The sequence below is a fragment of the Ailuropoda melanoleuca genome, chromosome 7 (assembly GCF_002007445.2).
Source record: "Ailuropoda melanoleuca isolate Jingjing chromosome 7, ASM200744v2, whole genome shotgun sequence".
Lineage (NCBI taxonomy): Eukaryota > Metazoa > Chordata > Mammalia > Carnivora > Ursidae > Ailuropoda > Ailuropoda melanoleuca.
In genome coordinates this window covers 60,461,171-60,479,932 of record NC_048224.1, presented here as the reverse complement: position 1 = coordinate 60,479,932, position 18,762 = coordinate 60,461,171, and the positions used below count along the sequence as shown (strand labels likewise).

Genomic DNA, 18,762 nt, shown 5'->3' with positions numbered 1-18,762 from the left:
AAGGGGTCTTCCCTCAGACAAACAAGGGGTCTTCCCTCAGGTCTAACAAGGGATCTTCCCTCAGACAAAAAACAGGTCTTCCCTCAGGCAAACGGGGGATCTGCCCTCAGACAAAGAAGAGGTTTTCCCTCATATAAACAAGAGGTCTTCCCTCAGACAAACAAGGGATCTTCCCTCAGACAAACAAGGGATCTTCCCTCAGCCAAAAAGGGGTCTTCCCTCAGACAAACAAGGGGTCTTCCCTCAGACAAACAAGGGGTCTTCCCTCAGTCAAACAATGGGTCTTCCCTCAAGTCTAACAAGGGATCTTCCCTCAGACAAAAAACAGGTCTTCCCTCAGACAAACAAGGGATCTTCCCTCAGACAAACAGCGGGTCTTCCCTCAGAAAACAAGGGATCTCAGACAAACAAGGGATCTTCCCTCAGACCAAACAAGGGGTCTTCACTCAAACAAACAAGGGATCTTCCCTCAGACAAACAAGGGATCTTCCCTCAGACAAACAGCGGGTCTTCCCTCAGACAAACAGCAGGTCTTCCCTCAGAAAACAAGGGATCTCAGACAAACCAGGGGTCTTCCCTCAGACAAACAAGGGATCTTGCCTCAAACAAGGAGTCTTCCCTCAGACAAACAACAGGTCTTCCTTCAGACAAACAAGGAGTCTTCCCTCAAACAAGGGCCCTTCCCTCAAACTACAAGTCTTCCCCTCAGACAAGCAAGAGGTCTTCACCCAAACAACGGGTCTTCCCTCAGACAAACAAGTCTTCCCTCAAACAATGGCTTTTTTCTCAGACAAGTGATACGTCTTAACTTGAATGAACCTATGTCTACTTTCCAGCCTCTTTCAGGAAAGTTTCAGTGTTCTCTTCTAGGGAACTGATATTTCCTATTAAATTTATTGCTAAGTACCCTGGTAATGTTAAAGACTTACAGCTAAATTTTAGGATTTTGCTTTCAGAGTCCTTTTCCTTTAAAGATCCATATGGAAGTATCTGCTTCAAAACAAACCATGTTTGGATAATGAAGACTGGCCAATTGTTGACAACTGTTCACTATTATCTATACGTTTGCATAGCTTGACATTTTCTATTACAAAAGTTAAAAAATAGCCCTAAGCATTATTGCTATTATTGATACTGCTGTCATTACATTCTCTGACTATTGCAGCTACACAAGAAAAGGAATGGTTTTATGTCTTGATCACAAGTAAGTCGGCTCACTAGCTATAATAGTTCTTCAGCTGATTTTCTTGAATTTTTTAAGACAGATGATTATATTCTTGGCAAACTCTTCTCTCTTGTCCTTTTAAATATTAATGTTTCCTTCTGGTTCTCATCTTACAGCATCACAGCAAGAGTAATCAACACTGCAGTGCTCATGTTAGGGGAGAAAGGAGCAATCCCTCCCTTTTTTTATTACTGACATTAGAAATCTTTTAAAATGTTCACCACTAAGTGACTTTTTTTTTTTTTGGTAGGATTCTGATATCTTTGGTCAGGTTTACTTAATATAAGCTATGTTTAAATACCACTGGGTAGTCTGTATTTTAAAAAGATTGAGCAATGAGGGGCGCCTGGGTGGATATGTCTGTTAAGCAAGTCTGCCTTCGGCCCAGGTCATGACCCCAGGGTCCTGGGATCAGGTCAGGGTCTCGGGGTCCTGGGATTGAACCCCGTGTTGGGTCCCTGCTCATGGGGAGCCTGCTTCTTCCTCTCCCTCCACCCCCCAGCTTGTACTCTCTCTCTCTCTCTCTCAAATAAATAAATAAAATCTTAAAAAAAAAAAAAAAAAGAAGAAGGCATCCAAATGGTAAATAAACATGTGAAAAAGTACCCAATCTTCTTGGAAATCAGGGAAATGTGAATCAGAACTATAATGTAATACCACTACACTCATTGGCCGGGCAATACCAAGTATGTCAAGCCAGTGTGACAGAAGGACTTTCACCCACGGGAGGCTGATAAGGGAGAGCTGTATGGCCATGCCTACTGCTGGTCACATGACATGGCAATCCCAATGTGGGTGTGCCACCAGGGACACAAAGGAATGCTCATAGAAATGTCATCTGTAATGGCCCCAACTGGGAACAGCCCAAATGTCCATCAACAGTGGAATGGATACATAAATTTGAACAGTCATCCAAAGGAATACTGTACTGTAGTGGCTCTTGAACATTCTGGTCTCAGAAACCCTTCGCTCTATTAAAAATTACTGAGAATGACAAAGCACTTTTGTTGATGTGGGTTATGTCTACTAATGTTTACTACTGTACAAATTTACAGTTACAGTTTACTACTATACAAACTGAGAAATGTTTAAACCGCAATCTAACTCCATGAATGAGAGGTAAAACAGTAGTGTCTTAGCATTATGACAATAATAGTTTTGACCCCACAGACCCCTTGAAAGGGTCCCCTCTGAAAGATGCCCCTCAGACCACTTTATAATCCACTGTGCGTAACAATGAAAATGAACGAGTAATATAAATCACTTCACAAACGTAATACTGAGTAAAACAAGTCACACTCTGAAAAAGGAAAACATGCATGATTCCATTTACATGAAGCACAGAAACCAAGAAGACAATTCTGCAGTGATTGGGAGGGCCCACAGGGAAGGCTCGGACAACTCAGGCCTGTGAGCCGGGTGGTGGCGCACAGGTGCAGTCAGTCACTCTCTGATCAGTGAACTTATCCTTGTCACAGCTGAAATCATAAAGTCATTCCCCCAAATCCAAAAAACGTACAGCTTACTTACTTAAAATGCTAGTTTTTCTCATTTAATCTGTTAGTGTAGTAAGTCTTATCAAGAGGTTTCCTGTAATAAATCAGTATCTTCCCGGGGTGGGGGAAAGCCCTACCTTCTTTACAATCGCTATTATGCAAATACACAGTTCCGTATGACCAATATTGTCTTAGGATTGAAAGTGAGTTTGGCCTCAGAAGGAGCTACTGTCCATTCCAATCATTCCATTCTCTGAAGGAGTTCACGTAATAAACCTATTACTGTTTATTATTACTGCTGGTTTATTTGGATTTGCTCCTGTCACGTTACTTCATTCTCCCCTCGGCCACACTATGCTCGTGATTCTACTTTTACTGCTTTCTTCATTGTTTTTGTTGGCTTGCTGTCCATTTAATTCTTTCCTTTATACCAATGTATAGAGTTATTCAGTATTACTCAGCAACCAGACTCTCTCTGAAGAGGAGAATCCAGAAACAAGAATCAACTCTGTATGCCATATGGTGTTCGATAAAGGTGACATTTTAAATCACCAGGGGAAAGACGCATCAGTCAATAAATGGTGCTCACACAATGTAGCTAACCATTTTGAGGGAAGCCATGGGACCCTGACTTCACATTTTGCCTAAAAAGCTTTACTGAGATAGAATTCAAATATCATAAAATACACCCATTTTGAGTATATCTACCCCATATTTTATCCCCGAACGTACATGAATCAAGTATTTACACATAAAGAATGAAACCAGTGAAGTACAAGACGACAGCTCACACGAATTTATTCAAAATCACCAGTGAAAAAGATCTGCTTTATCATATTTAGAACCCAGAAATCATAAATAGACTAGTACCCGTGGCTTCTGACAGAAGACAAGACACCCCCCCAAAACTATGAGAGCTGGAAGGAAAGGCTGTATCTACAGAGCACGGCACTCTGACTCAAAATGTAAAAAGTTAATCTGCAAAATTATACATTTCAAACAGGTCACTATTTCAATGAACTCACCCACAACTTCTCTGCCTACCATTAGTTTTGGAAGACTTCATCAGATACAAAAGCCCATCTTATATAAAGATGGTCCAAAACTGTCAAAAAGAAGTATGATACACGGAACAGTCAAATCACACCTGTCTCCCATCAACCACCTGGTTCTCAACTCCTCCTGGTTCCTCCTAGTCTACTCCATCCCCCTCTGAGCTAAGAGCATAAACACACACCCAGATGTCAGCATCTACTAAGGAACTGTGCTCTACTCAGGTCTGCACCTAGTGCCCCTGGAGACCCTGCCCAGCACTGAGCCCCCGGGGCCACCTCCAGACAGTGACTTGTGATTGAGTCAGCACACTCCCCCTCCCAGAGCACATTCTCGGTTAGACATGAGTGAACTGTGTGTGATGAGGACACACCTGGCACACCGAGATACACCTGGTCTGAACAGACAACACGTAACAGCCCCACAGGCCCAGTCAGCAGCCCGGGACGCTCACTCCAACCAGGAGGAGAGTCCTTCCCAGTGTTAGTGCCTCACATGCAGAACTGCACCTGTGGTGTGCCTAGGACTGAACAAGGTCAGTCACACCAAGGCCAGTGACAAGCAGCTGCACTGGCACACAGTCAGCCCTCAGTGTATTCCTGCCCATCTAGAACCTAAACAAAGTTTACTTCAAGGAGTGCTGTAAAGAAGACAAACACTCCTTTGATGAAAATAAATCTAAAACTTCAAGATAAACAGAATGCAAACACCCAAGTCAGAAGGAAACAGGGAAATGACTGGGGCCAAGAAGGGCCAAACTGCCCCTCACAGGACCAATGGCCCACCATCTGTAGCGCCTCCCCGAGGGGGTGAGAAGGGCCTACCTTCTGGGTACGGTCAGTTTCTGACACACTGCCCTTAGAGGTCCTGCTGTCCTCCGTGGGAAATGCAGCAGCCTGCTCGGGCCCCTGGTCCTCATCCTCATCGAGCTCCTCCGACTCGTCCTCCTCTGAGTCCAGCTCCAAGCTTTCCCCGTTCACGTGAAGGGTGCTGGCGCCCAGGTCCTTGTCGCTCTGGAACACAGGCAAGAGCGCACTGTCATGGAGAACCCCAGGATCAGGAGCAACCTGTCAACTCCCGCCAGGGCATGGCCTGCGAGGTGGGACACAGCGACTCTGCCACTTGGGGAAGAGCGAGGAAAGGGTAAGGGATGAAGGGTCAGGGAGCACAGGGCAGGAGGCTGTGCCCCAAAACGAGGCACCTCAGAGCCTGGGTTCCTTCAAAAGGGACCGAGGTCATCAAATTACCGACAACCTCACGTGGTGTGTTTCTGTGGTCAGAGAGGTCCTGACACAGATGCGGATTTCCAAGCACACGTGCAAACACCACAGGCACGCCTTACCTTGGAACCCACAGTGGAATGAGTTATACTCTTAAACATCTCAATCACCGTCCTCTGTTTTAATACTTTGGTCTTTTTCTTAGGAACCAGGCTATAGGTTCCCATTCTTCTTTTTTTCTTCCGAGATACTGCAGCTGCTAAAACAAAAGGCAAGCAAGCTAAAAAAAAAAAAAAGTCAAAAGGGGACAAGAAAGGAAAAGAAATACCATTCAAATGTTTTTTAAAGGTAGGTGATAATTCACAAAATCTGATTACCAAAATCATCAGTATGCCACCACAGTGACAGGTATTTCTTACTTAAGTTGCACAGAGAAAGCTGACGGTACCTTACAGATCATTTGCTCTACTCACGATAAAACACTACGCTATGTGGACAGCAAACATTATCACCCTCCTACAAGCAGAAGTACAAGGGAGAACCCACTGACCAACAGAAGCAGGGCCCTGCAGCACCTCCCATACCCAGTCCCCTGCCTCGGGATGGTCCCACCCCAAGGAACAGTGTGGCTGCGAGAACGAGGCTGAGGAGGGGCAGCGGCCTCGCAGCCAGTCACTGGGGGTGGGCCCCATCTGTCTTCCTGACAGACTTCTCACCCATGAAAGGGTAAACTGTACAGTCTCTAGATGTGTCCACCTCTAAGTAAGCGTGGCCACGCAACACTGGCCAGTCTGTCCTCTCCTGGACCTTTTCCCCAGCACCTTCCTTCCACCTCGCCCAGCAGTCCACCAACTGAGGGGAACGAAGACCTTGTACAGGTACACAAGGTCGAGGAAGGCACAGGACAGGAAAAAGCAAACGGCGGGGGGTCTGGGGTTTCCAGACAAGCTGGAGCTCCTGGGGACTCAGGGCTCTCAACCCTGCTCTAGATTAAGCAGCTCCAGGTTGTCTGGCTTTATAGTAGGAGGTTTTCTATAACATTTTATTTTTTTAAAAGCTCCAGGGTTTTAAAAAATCTGAAAACCACTTAACAGATGCAATGTACTAAAGGGCTGGAGAACTTATGCTCCATTGCATTCTCACTCCACAGAGTGGAAGAAAAGAGCGTGGGAACAGCATGCATGAACATGAACCACACCACTGCAAGGGCCTCGCAGACAGCTCCATGAGCACGTGGCATCGAGGACACCATGTTAGCCTCAGCCCAGGCCAAGGGGCACACAGGGCATCCAGGACAATCACCCACCCACTGTGTTCACTGGGGTGGCTCTAAGCACATAAATGGTCAGGAGGAAACACAGCTCTGTCCATCTCATGCTAGAATGGGTTGACTGGGTGCCATGCAGGGGTGTGTCCAGGCTGGGATGCGCGTCCTGTACAGTCACAGGACGGGGAGTAATACGTGCCTTGCAGCCCCTCAGTGTGTCTGTGTTCCTGCTTGTGTTGCAGTAGGATGGGAAGGTAACAGAAACTCTGGGGCTGTCACCACCATAATTTAAAATACTAATAGAGATGGCCTGAAATCTTAAACTCGAATGAGCTGGCTCCAACACTCCCCCCACCCCCAAGGGAAGACGGCAGGGCAGGGGAAGGAGTGAGGTTTGAAAAAAGCAGATTGAGGTGGCCTAGAACCTGGACATAGTCTCAGAGGGCTGTGTCCACACACGCCCTGTCCATCCCATGACACCTTTCTGTATTTCCCACACCACTGGAAGGCACACCAGCGATTTTGTAATAAGGCAAGGCAGCTGTGATGACGACTCCCTCTGCAGGAGACACGTGCAGGTGTACCCTTCCTGGGAGGTGACAGCACCAGGACTGCCTGACCTGCATGAAGACGTCACAGAAAGGGCCTTTCTGCACTGCGGAGAGTCACCTCATCTCTGTAGGAACTGTGGGTGTCTTAGAGGCTCCAGAGGGAGGCCCCTCGCTTGAAATATGCCCACCCCAGCATCTGCCCTGTGGGGCCAGTCATGCAGCCCCAGCTCCTGCAAAAGCCCCAATAAGGGATCAAATGTTCACCCGTCCCCTCAACTGACCCTGAACAGAAGCAAGCTCAAAAGAGCTAGAAACGCCCACAGGAAGTGGCGGGTAACAGAACCAAACCACCCTTCTCCACAACCTTAACTCAAAGGTCTCCACACTACACTGTGTGTTTTCAACGGCACTTAATCATAAACTGAGGGAAGTTCTCCAACCTAGAGTCCTCTACCCGATTAGAACGAGGGGATAAGACGTAAGGAAAACAGTCTTCATTCCGAGTTTGACAACAAGCACAGAGAGCAGTGCAGGCATAACAGAGGTCTGACATCCCTCTGCAGGGTTACAGGTGAGCACAGAAGGGCCCGGGAGTCCGACCACTGCTCGTCTAGAGCACACACGCACTTACGGTCGGCACACCTCTAGTTTCGCAAGGTGCAGGTTTGTAACACGCAATCAGAGAGCAAAGACAGTTGTTGGGTCCCCTATTACCTGTCTGTGACTTTGTGGTGGCCACGTAGCACTGGTTTTGAGGTAGTGACTGATGAAGGGGTGGGAAGGGGGGTAAAAGCTGCTGTCGTCCAAAATCAGAAAGATTTTTGTTGATCTCCTCTTTTGGCTCCTCATGATCTCGTGCTTCTCGAACTTCTCTGGGATCCTTACTGGCCGCATGCTTCAAAACAAAGACAATTAATAACTGTAATTACACACCAGCAGATGGTCACTGAAACAACATGCCCCCAAAACGCAGCTCCTTTCCTCAAAAGCCTGCCTTGACCAAGAGAGAAGATAAAAGAGAGAAGACAAAGTACAAAGCCTGCCGTCATCACAGAGCACCTGGCACTGACGCACATGTGCCCGGCCACCCCTCAGATGATACGGGCCAGCGTCAACAAGCTAAACGGCGTTGACGAGGACAGAGAGCAAGAGGAAGCGGCAGCGGCAGTGACCGAATGCGGCAAACAAACCCTGAAATATGGTCTACCTGGTCCCTCACAGGGAAAGTCTGCTAACCGCTGACATAGGTAAATGTATTACTAAGTAAAGTGCTTTCACAGGCTATCATTTTCACGGCTGCACTGTGCAACACTCCCCCCACAACAGACTACAATTTTTAAGTTATCTTTTGCTCATAGCTTTACCACTCTCCTAAATCTATCTTCAGTCTCAGCCTTCCAAGACCGCAGCAGCCAGCAGTACTGTCCTTAAACCCCTCATGCCTATTAACGGTGCAGCCTTCATTCCAGACTGCCTAGACACAATTAACCCTCTCTCCTCCATGGGCTTCCCTAAAATCACCTACAGCCTTGAGATAGTTGGATCTCATATCAAATTCCATTTAATCAGGTTTTATCATAAGCACAGTAAGGGCAATCAGCAGTGTAGAAACAGGCATCCTTCAATAAATGGTGCTGGGAAAAGGGATATCTCCACACGCGAAAGAATGGAGTTGGACCCTTACCTTACACTGCGTACAAATGCTAACTCAGAATGGATCAAAGATCTAAAACTATAAAACTCTTAGAAGAAGGAGGAGGGGCGCCTGGGTGGCACAGCGGTTGGGCGTCTGCCTTCAGCTCAGGGCATGATCCCAGCGTTGTGGGATCGAGCCCCGCATCGGGCTCTTCAGCTGTGAGCCTGCTTCTTCCTCTCCCACTCCCCCTGCTTGTGTTCCCTCTCTCTCTGGCTGTCTCTATCTCTGTCGAATATAAATACAATCTTAAAAAAAAAAAAAAAAAAAAAAAAAAGAAGGAGGAGGAAAGCTTCATGACATTGAATTTGGCAACGATTTCTGGATAGGAGACCAAAAACACAGGCAACAAGAACCACAAAAAATTGATAAATCAAACTTTATCAAAATTAAAAATTTCTGTTCATCAAAGGACACAATCAATAGAATGAAAAAGCAACTTATAGATTGGGAGAAAATACTTGCAAATCACATATCTGAGAGGGATTAATATCCAGAATATATAAAGAACTCCTACAACTCAACAACAAAACAAACAACCTGATTAAAAAATGGGCAAAGCATCTGATCACACACTTCTCCAAAGAAGACATATACCACACACGAAAAGATGCTCAACATCACTGATCATCAGGAAAATGCAAAAACCATCATGAGAGATCACCTCACACCACTAGGACGGCGACTATGAAAAACAAAAGAATACAACCCAGAAAACTGTCAATTATGCCTCAATTAAAAACAAGAGATGTTGAAAAGGACGTGGAGAAACTGGAACCACTGTGTGGTGTTGGGAATGTAAAATGGTGCAGCCACGTGGAAAACAGTTTGGCAGTTTCTCAAAAAGCTAAACATAGAATTACCATGTGATCCAGCAATTCCACTTCTGGGAATATACCTAAAAGAACTGAAAGCAGAGTCTCAAAGAGCTATTTGTGCACAACGGTTTGCAGCAGCATTATTCACAACAGCCAAGGGGTGGGAGCAAACCAAGCATCTACTGACAGGTGAATGGATAAATGAGACGTGGTCCATCCACACCATGGAATATCACTCAGCCTTAGAAAGGAAGGAATCCTGACAACGTGGATGGAGCTGGAAGGACATGGTGCTGAGTGAGGTCAGCCCGGCGCAGAGGGACCCATTCTGTATGAGTGGAAACTCTCAGGAGGCCAGAGGAGTCGGACCCACAGATGAGGGGTGGGGGGGGGCGCTGGGAACAGGGTTTAATGCAGAGTCCAGCCTGGGAAGATGAACGAGTTCCGGGGACAGATGGAGAGGATGGCTGCACAACAGTGTGAATGCGCCTGACGTCCTTGTCCTTGAAAGTGAGCCTATCTGGGAGTGTGGCCTGGATTCCAGCTCTTGGGGGGATAGCCCAGGGGGACTTACTCACACTCAGCTCAGCAACCCTGTCTGTCGCTTGGCGGGGAACATGGCCCACTCCTAGAGTGCCCTTCCTTCTTCCTTCAACACCACCATCTTCCCCACGACCTTCATAATTAACCTACCCTCGGCACACAGAGCACAGTTCACATGTAACTTGTCAACTCTGTAAAATTCTTCGGTCTCTCTTAAACATACCAGGTTGTCCCTAAAGAAGTCAGGTAATGCTCCTTTCTGTCTCCTGCAAACTACCTCACGACGGTGTGGCCAAAATGACTGTCAGCCTCCACCAGCTCTTCTTATAAGCAAATGCAAAAGACGATTTTAAAGTATACATAAATGAGGAGCAAAAACTTAACCTGAGGAGGAAAGAGTCATAGGAGGCTAATTCTCACCTGAACACAAAATCTTTAAGATATTATTTCTGAAAATCTGAAAAAAAAAATCAAGAGCTGCTGAACTTGGGGGAAGATTCTAGACTCTGTCAGGGCTCTAATCTCTGTCAACAGCAAAAAAAAACAGAAGACACATCTACTTCCCATGGAGGCAGCAGGCTAGCGCCTGACTTCATGGAGGGGCGCCCACTGCTGTGATGGAACCTTGAGCACCCAGCCAGCCACAGCCTCCCATACAGAGGGAGGACCTAGGGCACAGGCTGCAGAGAGAGGTGGCCACAATACTGCTCTGGCCCAGGTGCTGGAGGCCCACAGGGTCTGGCCCTTGCTGGCCCTACCCACCCCCAACATTCTGCGCATCAGCTCTCCCCTTCTGCCAGGCCCACATCAGCTCAGTGTGAGCTCTCTTAGCCCCGCCTACTTCTCCTTCCAAATACTTAATTCCAGTGGCAACGAACAAGGACTTGCACAATTTCAGCACTCAAAGTACCTCTCTAACCAGGCCAAGCGCTCTAAGAACAAGGCCACGTCTTTTGTCCAGAACCTAGAGAATACCAGTGGCAGCGGTTCTGCATGGAAGCGGATAGGGAGAATGCTGACAGGGACGCAAAGGGAGAAGGCTGAAGGGCCACCATGCTGGGGCCCAAAGGAGTCTGCACAATTCAACTAGGGAGACAGTCTGCAACATAGGACACAGTAACAAACGTTTCAATGCAAGGGAAAAAAGGTTCCCTTCCAGAAGCTTCTGCTTTCTCTGCCCAAACAGTGGACGAGTTGCACCCCATGCTGGTGCTTTCTGACGGGACCAACACTGGGTGAGAAGGAGCATCCACACTGCCAAGGGTTGTCAGCCATGCAGCAAGAACACACATTCATTTTTAAACTCTTACAAACAAAATGGTTTTATTATCACAAGTCTGCAACATTCATCACTGGAATCACTGATTTTAAAACACAATTTTCAATAAAACAAGGTCTCCCAAGAAAACCAAACAAGACTGAACGGGGTTTGGGGAGCAAGGAAACCCAAGGGCAGAGGAGGCCAGGTCTGGAGCCAGGGGGTTCCATATCAGAGGGGCCCTTGGGGACCCCACTGCCTTGACTCATCTTGCCGCTACATCACTGTGTCCTCGGTCCTCCCATGGGGGCCCAGGGGCTGATGAAGTTCCCAGGTGTGCGGCAGGCAGGGGTGGTCTTCAGGAAATCCATTTCTGAAGTCTCAACACCCTCCTGTCCTCTGTCCCTACAAGTGACCGAAATGGTATGTGTGACAGAAAAGTGTGCGTCACTATCAATTATAATAACTCAATTCAGCACATAGCTGACACTTAGGTAAGCCTATATGGTCAGAGAAATTTCCTGAAGTTAAATTTCAAATTGTCTTTTTTTCCTTAAAGGAATATGACAGAGTGACAATAAAAGATCCCCAAGAATAAACACGTATTAGAATAAAATCCTGGAAATGAGAACAGAATAAAAGTATAATTTCAAGGAGAGAGATGAATAACGTAAAATTTCTGACATACATTTCAAAATTGATACGGTGAGACAAAAAATGGCCGGCAAAAATAATTAATGTTACTCTAAACCTGACATCTAACACAAAAACTAACTCAAATTAGACCACGTATTTATAAAAATGTAAAACTATACAAAAATTAAAAACTTCTTTTTTTTTTTTTTAAGATTTTATTTATTTATTTGACAGAGATAGAGACAGCCAGCGAGAGAGGNTGTATTTATAAAAATGTAAAACTATACAAAAATTAAAAACTTCTTTTTTTTTTTAAGATTTTATTTATTTATTTGACAGAGATAGAGACAGCCAGCGAGAGAGGGAACACAAGCAGGGGGAGTGGGAGAGGAAGAAGCAGGCTCATAGCAGAGGAGCCTGATGTGGGGCTCGATCCCATAACGCCGGATCACGCCCTGAGCCGAAGGCAGATGCTTAACCGCTGTGCCACCCAGGCGCCCCATAAAAATTAAAAACTTCTTGAAAAATTACAGAAAAATCTTGGGACCCAGGGCTAGGTGGGGAGTTTGTAGACATGATGCCAAAAGCACAAGCCATAAAAGAAAGAAACACTGACAAAGTGGACCTGGTCAGAATGAGATACTTGTCCTCCAGGAAAGACCGTACTATGAGGGTGAGGACAAGCCACAGACCGACAAAAGTCTGCGAACGGAGCCATGGCAAAGGGCTCATAACCCAGAACTCAGAAAGCTCACAAAACAATTAGTTGTGAAATGGGCAAGAGCTATGAAAGACGTTGCACGGAAAAGGACATACAGATGGCAAATAAGCACATGAAAAGATGGTCAGCATCACTGGCTATTAGGGATGTTCAAATTAAAACCATGATGAGGTGTCATAGCTAAAATAAAAACGAGCGGCGATGCCAAATGCCAGCAACGATGTGTGAAACCAGACTGCTCATACCTTGCTTCTGGGGATGTAAAATGTTGTAGCCTGTCAGGAATCTGGTTTGGCATTTACTTATAAAGCTAAACATCCAATTAACACATGACCCTGCAATTATATTCCTGGATATTTAACCCAGGGAAATGAAAATTTCTGTCTAAAGAAAAATCTGTACATAAATGTCCAGAGCAACTTTAATGTTTAACAGCCCCAAACTGGAAAACCCCCAAATGCCCTTCAACCTGTGAGAAGTTCTGGGACATACACACCAGAGAAAACCCCTCAGCATGAAAAGGAAAGAAGCCACTGACACAATGTGGTCGATCCCACAGGAACTGAGCTGCTCTCAAAGGCCCCACCTCCTTACAGAACACCTTACATGACAGGCTGTGGAGATGGGGAACAGGGGTTGGGGATGGGGTGGGTGGGGATGAAGAGGAATGCTGGGAGCTGCTCAGTGCTGGGTGTTCACAGAAATCTACACTGTGCTCTAACTGTGTAAAATGTTACCCTGGGGGAGACCGGGTGAAGGGTACATGGGGTCTCGCTGTACTATTTTTGCAGCTTCCTGTGAATTCCTAATTATTAAAAAGTTTTTAAAGTTGTGGAACATACACAAGAATACTGCAAAAGGTGGAAACTAGGTCAGGCCAGACAGACTAGGAGGGGGGAGACCCACACAGTGAGATACGGGAGAAAAGGGCTGCTGAGCCCTGGCTATCCTAGAGCAGGGATCACATGGCAGCTATGGGGGCCCAGCAGCATGGGGGGGGGCAGCAGTCCAGCCCCACGGTGCACCCATGGCTCCCCACAATCACTGCAGGCAGACACAGGAAATACAACGGAGCTCACAGTCAGGCAATACAAAACCACAGAAAGAAAGATAAGCACATCCCTGGGGAGAAACATCAACACAAAGTCCCACCTGAGAAAACAGGAGGTATAGCAGAGACTATAAAAGAATTGTAACTAACATCTTTTGAAGGATAAGACAAAATGTAACTAAATAAACTAATGAGAGATACTGGGTATGGAAAAAAAAAAACTGTCAAAAGTAAAACCATCAATATATAGAATGAACAGTAAGAATGTAAAGTGCTAAAGAAGAAATCAAAGCTGGAAAACAAGACCCCACGTCCATGTCAAGAGCTCCACAAAAAGAAAAGCTGCACAAAGCATTTTACTAGAACTGAGGAAAGACATACATCTCAGACTGACAGGACCTGTGGGGACAGGCCCGTTCGTGCAGCCCTGGAAGGTTGCAGAGAGGAAACCGTTGCACATGACCTACTAATGCCACACAGTCAGACTAGCTTTAGTACGCTCACCAGCAATGCCAGGTACAAGAGATCCCACGGGAACACATCTAACAGACCTAGCATTCATCCCCAGCCAGATTACCATACAACTGGGAGGGAAAAACATGACTGTGGACATTCTGACAAAACGCATCAGGCACAGGCACAGAATACATGCTAATGGCAAAAGCCACCTCACCCAGCACGATACTGGGTTCTCGCTGCCTGTTCCCTGTGCCCAGGGGCCTGGCATGAAAACAGAGGCATGGGCGTGTCTTCAGTGTGTCCCTCATCCCTTCCTTCTGTCACATCAAGAACCCAAACAACTTTATGGCTACTTATTTCCTGAGAGATCAGTGCTTATTCTTTCCGAGCTGCAGTGAAAGCCCCCAGGCCCAAAGCAGAGGAGGAGAGATCTCTGTGCAAGCTTCGGGTGCATCCTGTCTTAGTGCGCAACAGGCACCAAAAAGCAGCACAAAGCCCAGAGCGAGCTGACAGGAGTCGTCTGCTCGTCGTTCACGCCTGAACAGTCGGCAGCCTCTCCTAATCTTCCCAGGCCCAGGGACAACCACCTGTAGGGTGACCACGGCCATTTACTGGCTTTTCTCCCTCATGCACGGAGTCCATCTGCCATCACTATGACAAAAGAGAACACAGACAGGAAGGAAACAGCACAACAGACAAGAGAGCAGCCCCATCCCGACGGGGATCACATTACCAGGCCCAGGATGGATTTTGGCATGGTCTTCCGCGCCCTGTGAACCTTGACGTCGGCACCAGGGGCCATGGGCTTCTTGTCCTCTGCGTCTTTACTTGCTTCCCCGAGCTTGGCCGGAGCTGTGGCTGGCGTCTGAGAAAAAGCACTGGGAGTCCTCCCTTTGCCAGAACCTCCGGGAAGGGTTTTCGCAGCATGACCAGGAAGTGAGGAAGCCAAAGTGCTGGTAATCCGCATGGGCTGCTCCTGCAGGGGTGGTTTATTCAAGAAGTACCCATTGCTCCCGATGACAGAAGTCTGTGTGAAGTCATCTGCGTTGATGTGGTTTTGCTTCCCTGTTTCACTGTCTCTTTCTGAAACCCCATTTTCGGCTATTCGAGCTAGTTTGTTGGTACCTTCCTGTGGGCTGACCACCGTGTTCTCCTGAGTGTGCTGCACCGCAGTCACGTGACTGCTGGCCTCGCTCTTTCCACAGGACCCGTTGGCTTCGCTGTCTGCGGCCACGGGGGCCTCTCCTCCCTGCTTCTCTGCTGAACCTCCATCGGCTGCCATAGAGATCTCTGTGAACAGAGGAGACGGCATTAGAGGCTGTGGCCCTGCCCTGTCATGATACAACCCAATCAACAGTTACCATTTCTTTGAGTGGTTTACATAAAACTAACCAACGAAAAATCATCTCATTTCATGTACAAAGATTTAAATTCAAATAGATTAAATATAAAATGATGTCTTAGGGGCACCTGGCTGGCTCAGTCAGAAAAGCATGCAACTCTTGATCTCGGGGTTGTGAGTTCGAGCCTCACGTTAGGTACAGACCTTAAAAATAAAAATTAAAAATCTAAAACCAAAATAATAAAAAATGATGTCTTAGACAGTAACTTTGAAAATTAATTGGTTAAAGTTTGGAGAAGGCCAAACCCTGAAGAGGGGATTCCACCCTGAGCTCAGGCGTGCCAGCTATCTGTCCATCCTGTGCGCAAGGTACAGCCAGGGCCTGCAGTCCTGCCTTGAGGGACACAGTCTAAAACCAGAAACACAAGATAAAGACTTCCCATTTGTTGAGTATATTAATTTTTTAAAGATAGCAAGATCTCAAAACCCGTTACAGATCTGCATACCCACCAGGAACGAACACACCACGTGAAATAAAACTGAGCACAGTCTGAAGACTGAAAGCAAGGCCTCAGAAGTACCTTCACAGAACAAACGTAAAGAAAATGGGTAATGACCAAGAAAAAGGGTCATATTTTCAGTACGTCAGCTAGAAGGCCCATTACAAATACATGGACTACAAGCCTATTATCCATAAAAGCTCGGTCTCCCAGGACAACTTGCAGACCTTGTCCAGGACCAGTCATAAACAGATGCGTTCTATATCAGATCTACAAGGGTATCCAAGCCGCTGACAGCCTAAAGCAGAAAACCCATGCTCACACCACTGGATGCAGAAAGAGCTTCAGTCAGCTTCAAGACTCCACCCGTCCCAGTGCCTTTACTCTACTGACTCACACAGGAGACCCCATCATTATGGTTCCTCTGCCCTAGACTGTGAGGTCTGCACAGAGAGAGTTTCGTCTGTTTGTCAACTATGCACCCCCAGACAAAAACAGAGTCTGGAACATAGTATCTGAGCACAGCAAATACTTTCTAAATGAATACACAGTTATTAATTAAAGATTTTTTTTAAAAATCCTCAGCAAGACAGAATAGGTGCACCCTCACTTGGACGGAGCTGGCAAAGGCCATATACCACGATCTGCAGAAAGCATATGCTTATTCAGAAATAAGTGAATTTCACAGCACCTGGGTGGCTCAAGGGGTTAAGTGTCCAACTAGGTTTTGGCTCAGGTCACAATCTCAGGGTCATGAGATTGAGCCCTGAGTCTGGCTCCGCACTCATGGAGTCTGCTTAAGTTTCTCTCTCTCCCTCTCCTTCAGCCCCTCCCCCTGCTCGCACACACATGCATGGCACTCTCTCTCTCACATAAATATGTAGAAAAAATCTGAAAAGAAAGAAAGAAAGAAAAGAAAAGAAAGAAAGAAAGAAAGAAAGAAAGAAAGAAAGAAAGAAAGAAAGAAAGAAAGAAAGAAAGAAAGAAAGAAAGAAAAGATAAAGAAAGAAAGAAAGAAAAAGAAAGAGGGAAGGAAGGAAGGAAAGAAAGGAGGGAATTCTATGCGATATCAGAAATGCCACAAGCATCTCACACAAAACAGATGCACCAGCTGGCACAAGAGGGAACACAGAAATGAGAGGTGCTGGAGACAAAAGGAAGAACTCTGGCCTCTGCACCCAACACCATCATTTATTTTTAAAATGCAGTCAATTAGCAATTAAAATATAAGAGTGCAGTGAGACTGCTGACTTCAAACTCAAGCTACAAAACTCAAGGGCACTTTCCTGCACTGGCATTAACTAGAAAATATGAGAGGGGGAAGAAATACTATTTGCAAAAGCAGAAAAAATTAAAAAGAATACAAAATTTTAGACTAGATTACTCAAGGCCTCTGTGGAGAAAAAGATTTTAAATGAAAACATGGTCTTAAATGGGATAGCAAAAGTATGAAGTGTCAAGCTGCCTCTAACTGAATCATAAGTTCAGTGATACCCAACCAAAATTCCATTAGTATGCTGAGGAACTCCACCACCTTGTTCTAAAACATAGAGGGAAAAACAGATTTTCCCAAACAGCAAAGTAAATTATGAAAAATAGTAAAGGCACAGGGAGGAAGGCTCCCTGCATCAGAGAAGGATGCAACAGGCCTCTCCACAGCACCGTAAGGGGGACTGGGGTGTCCACTAGTCACAGTGGAGTCCGGGACAGTAGCCCAAGGGAGCAGGGCACAGACTGTTGGTCAAGGTGGGTTCCACACATCTGGGCCTCACCAAGACCTCTGGAGGCCCATCCACACACCTGAGTCTTGGAAAAACTTGTCCTAGATGGTCTGAAAAACTCAAAAGTTAACAAGGGAAAATGGAGAAAACAGATCTGTGGCCTAAAAATGGGGAAGTTTCATTACACACCAAAAGCATAAGTTACGACAGAAGCAAGGAAAGCTAAATGTGATTACACTGTGTGATGTAACAAGATACAGGTAGCTGGTCTCTGCCCGCGGCTCCTGGCAGCTCCTGAGGTGACTCTGGACGGGGCTGGTTACCAGAAGAGACAAAGCCACAGTCAGAAGCTTGGCACTTTCAGCCCTACCCCCATCCTCCAGAGAGGGGAGACGGGCTGCAGACTGAGTTAATAATCCATCACACCTATGTGTTGACGCCACCACAGAAATCCCTAAACTACGGGGGTCAGAGAGCTTCCAGGTGGGTGAACACACCCACGTGGGCAGGGTGGTGCACCTAGAGAGGGCACAGAAGCTCCACGACCTTCCCCCCCATACCCGGCCCTATGCATCACTTCCACTGGGCTGTTCCTGACTCGTGCCCCATGTAACAAAACCGGCGACGGCACACGCATGTTTCCCTGAGTTCTGTGAACTTGAGGAGAGGGTTGTGGGAACCTTCAATTCATAGNGGCTGTTTCTGACTCGTGCCCCATGTAACAAAACCGGCGACGGCACACGCATGTTTCCCTGAGTTCTGTGAACTCGAGGAGAGGGTTGTGGGAACCTTCAATTCATAGCCAGTCCCTTGTGTAGCCAGTTGTGTGCACCCTGGGGACCCTCTACTTGGGACTGGCATCTGAAGTGGGGGCAGTCTGGTGGGACGGAGCCCCAACCTGTGGGGTCAAAACTGGGGGCGCCTGGGTGGCTCAGTCGTTAAGCGTCTGCCTTCGGCTCAGGGCGCGATCCCAGCGTTCTGAAATTGAGCCCCGTATTGGGCTCCTCCACTGGGAGCCTGCTTCTTCCTCTCCCACCCCCCTGCTTGTGTTCCCTCTTTCGCTGGCTGTCTCTCTCTCTGTCAAATAAATAAATAAAATCTTTAAAAAAAAACAAAACAAAAACAAAAACTGGGTTGACTTGCAGGCTGCCCAGCAGGTGTCACAGAGAGCCAGAGACCTACCCCGCATGGGGAAGCCCACTGTGTGG

At 46.7% G+C, this 18,762-nt stretch overlaps 1 protein-coding gene across 7 annotated transcripts in view; it reads right to left on the bottom strand.

Moving 5' to 3' along the window:
- EHMT1 (euchromatic histone lysine methyltransferase 1) overlaps positions 1-18,762 on the bottom strand; it is an 83,812-nt gene that overhangs the window by 61,669 nt on the left and 3,381 nt on the right. For 4 of the 7 annotated variants that reach the window (XM_034664920.1, XM_034664922.1, XM_034664923.1 and 1 more), the window contains 4 exons: positions 14,725-15,281; positions 7,527-7,707; positions 5,117-5,274; positions 4,599-4,787 (listed from right to left, as the gene is read on the bottom strand). In XM_034664920.1, coding sequence (XP_034520811.1) covers positions 4,599-4,787; positions 5,117-5,274; positions 7,527-7,707; positions 14,725-15,281 — 1,085 coding nt within the window. The remainder of the gene's footprint in view (positions 1-4,598; positions 4,788-5,116; positions 5,275-7,526; positions 7,708-14,724; positions 15,282-18,762) is intronic. The other 3 variants (XM_034664921.1, XM_034664924.1, XM_034664918.1) reach the window with 1 other exon arrangement.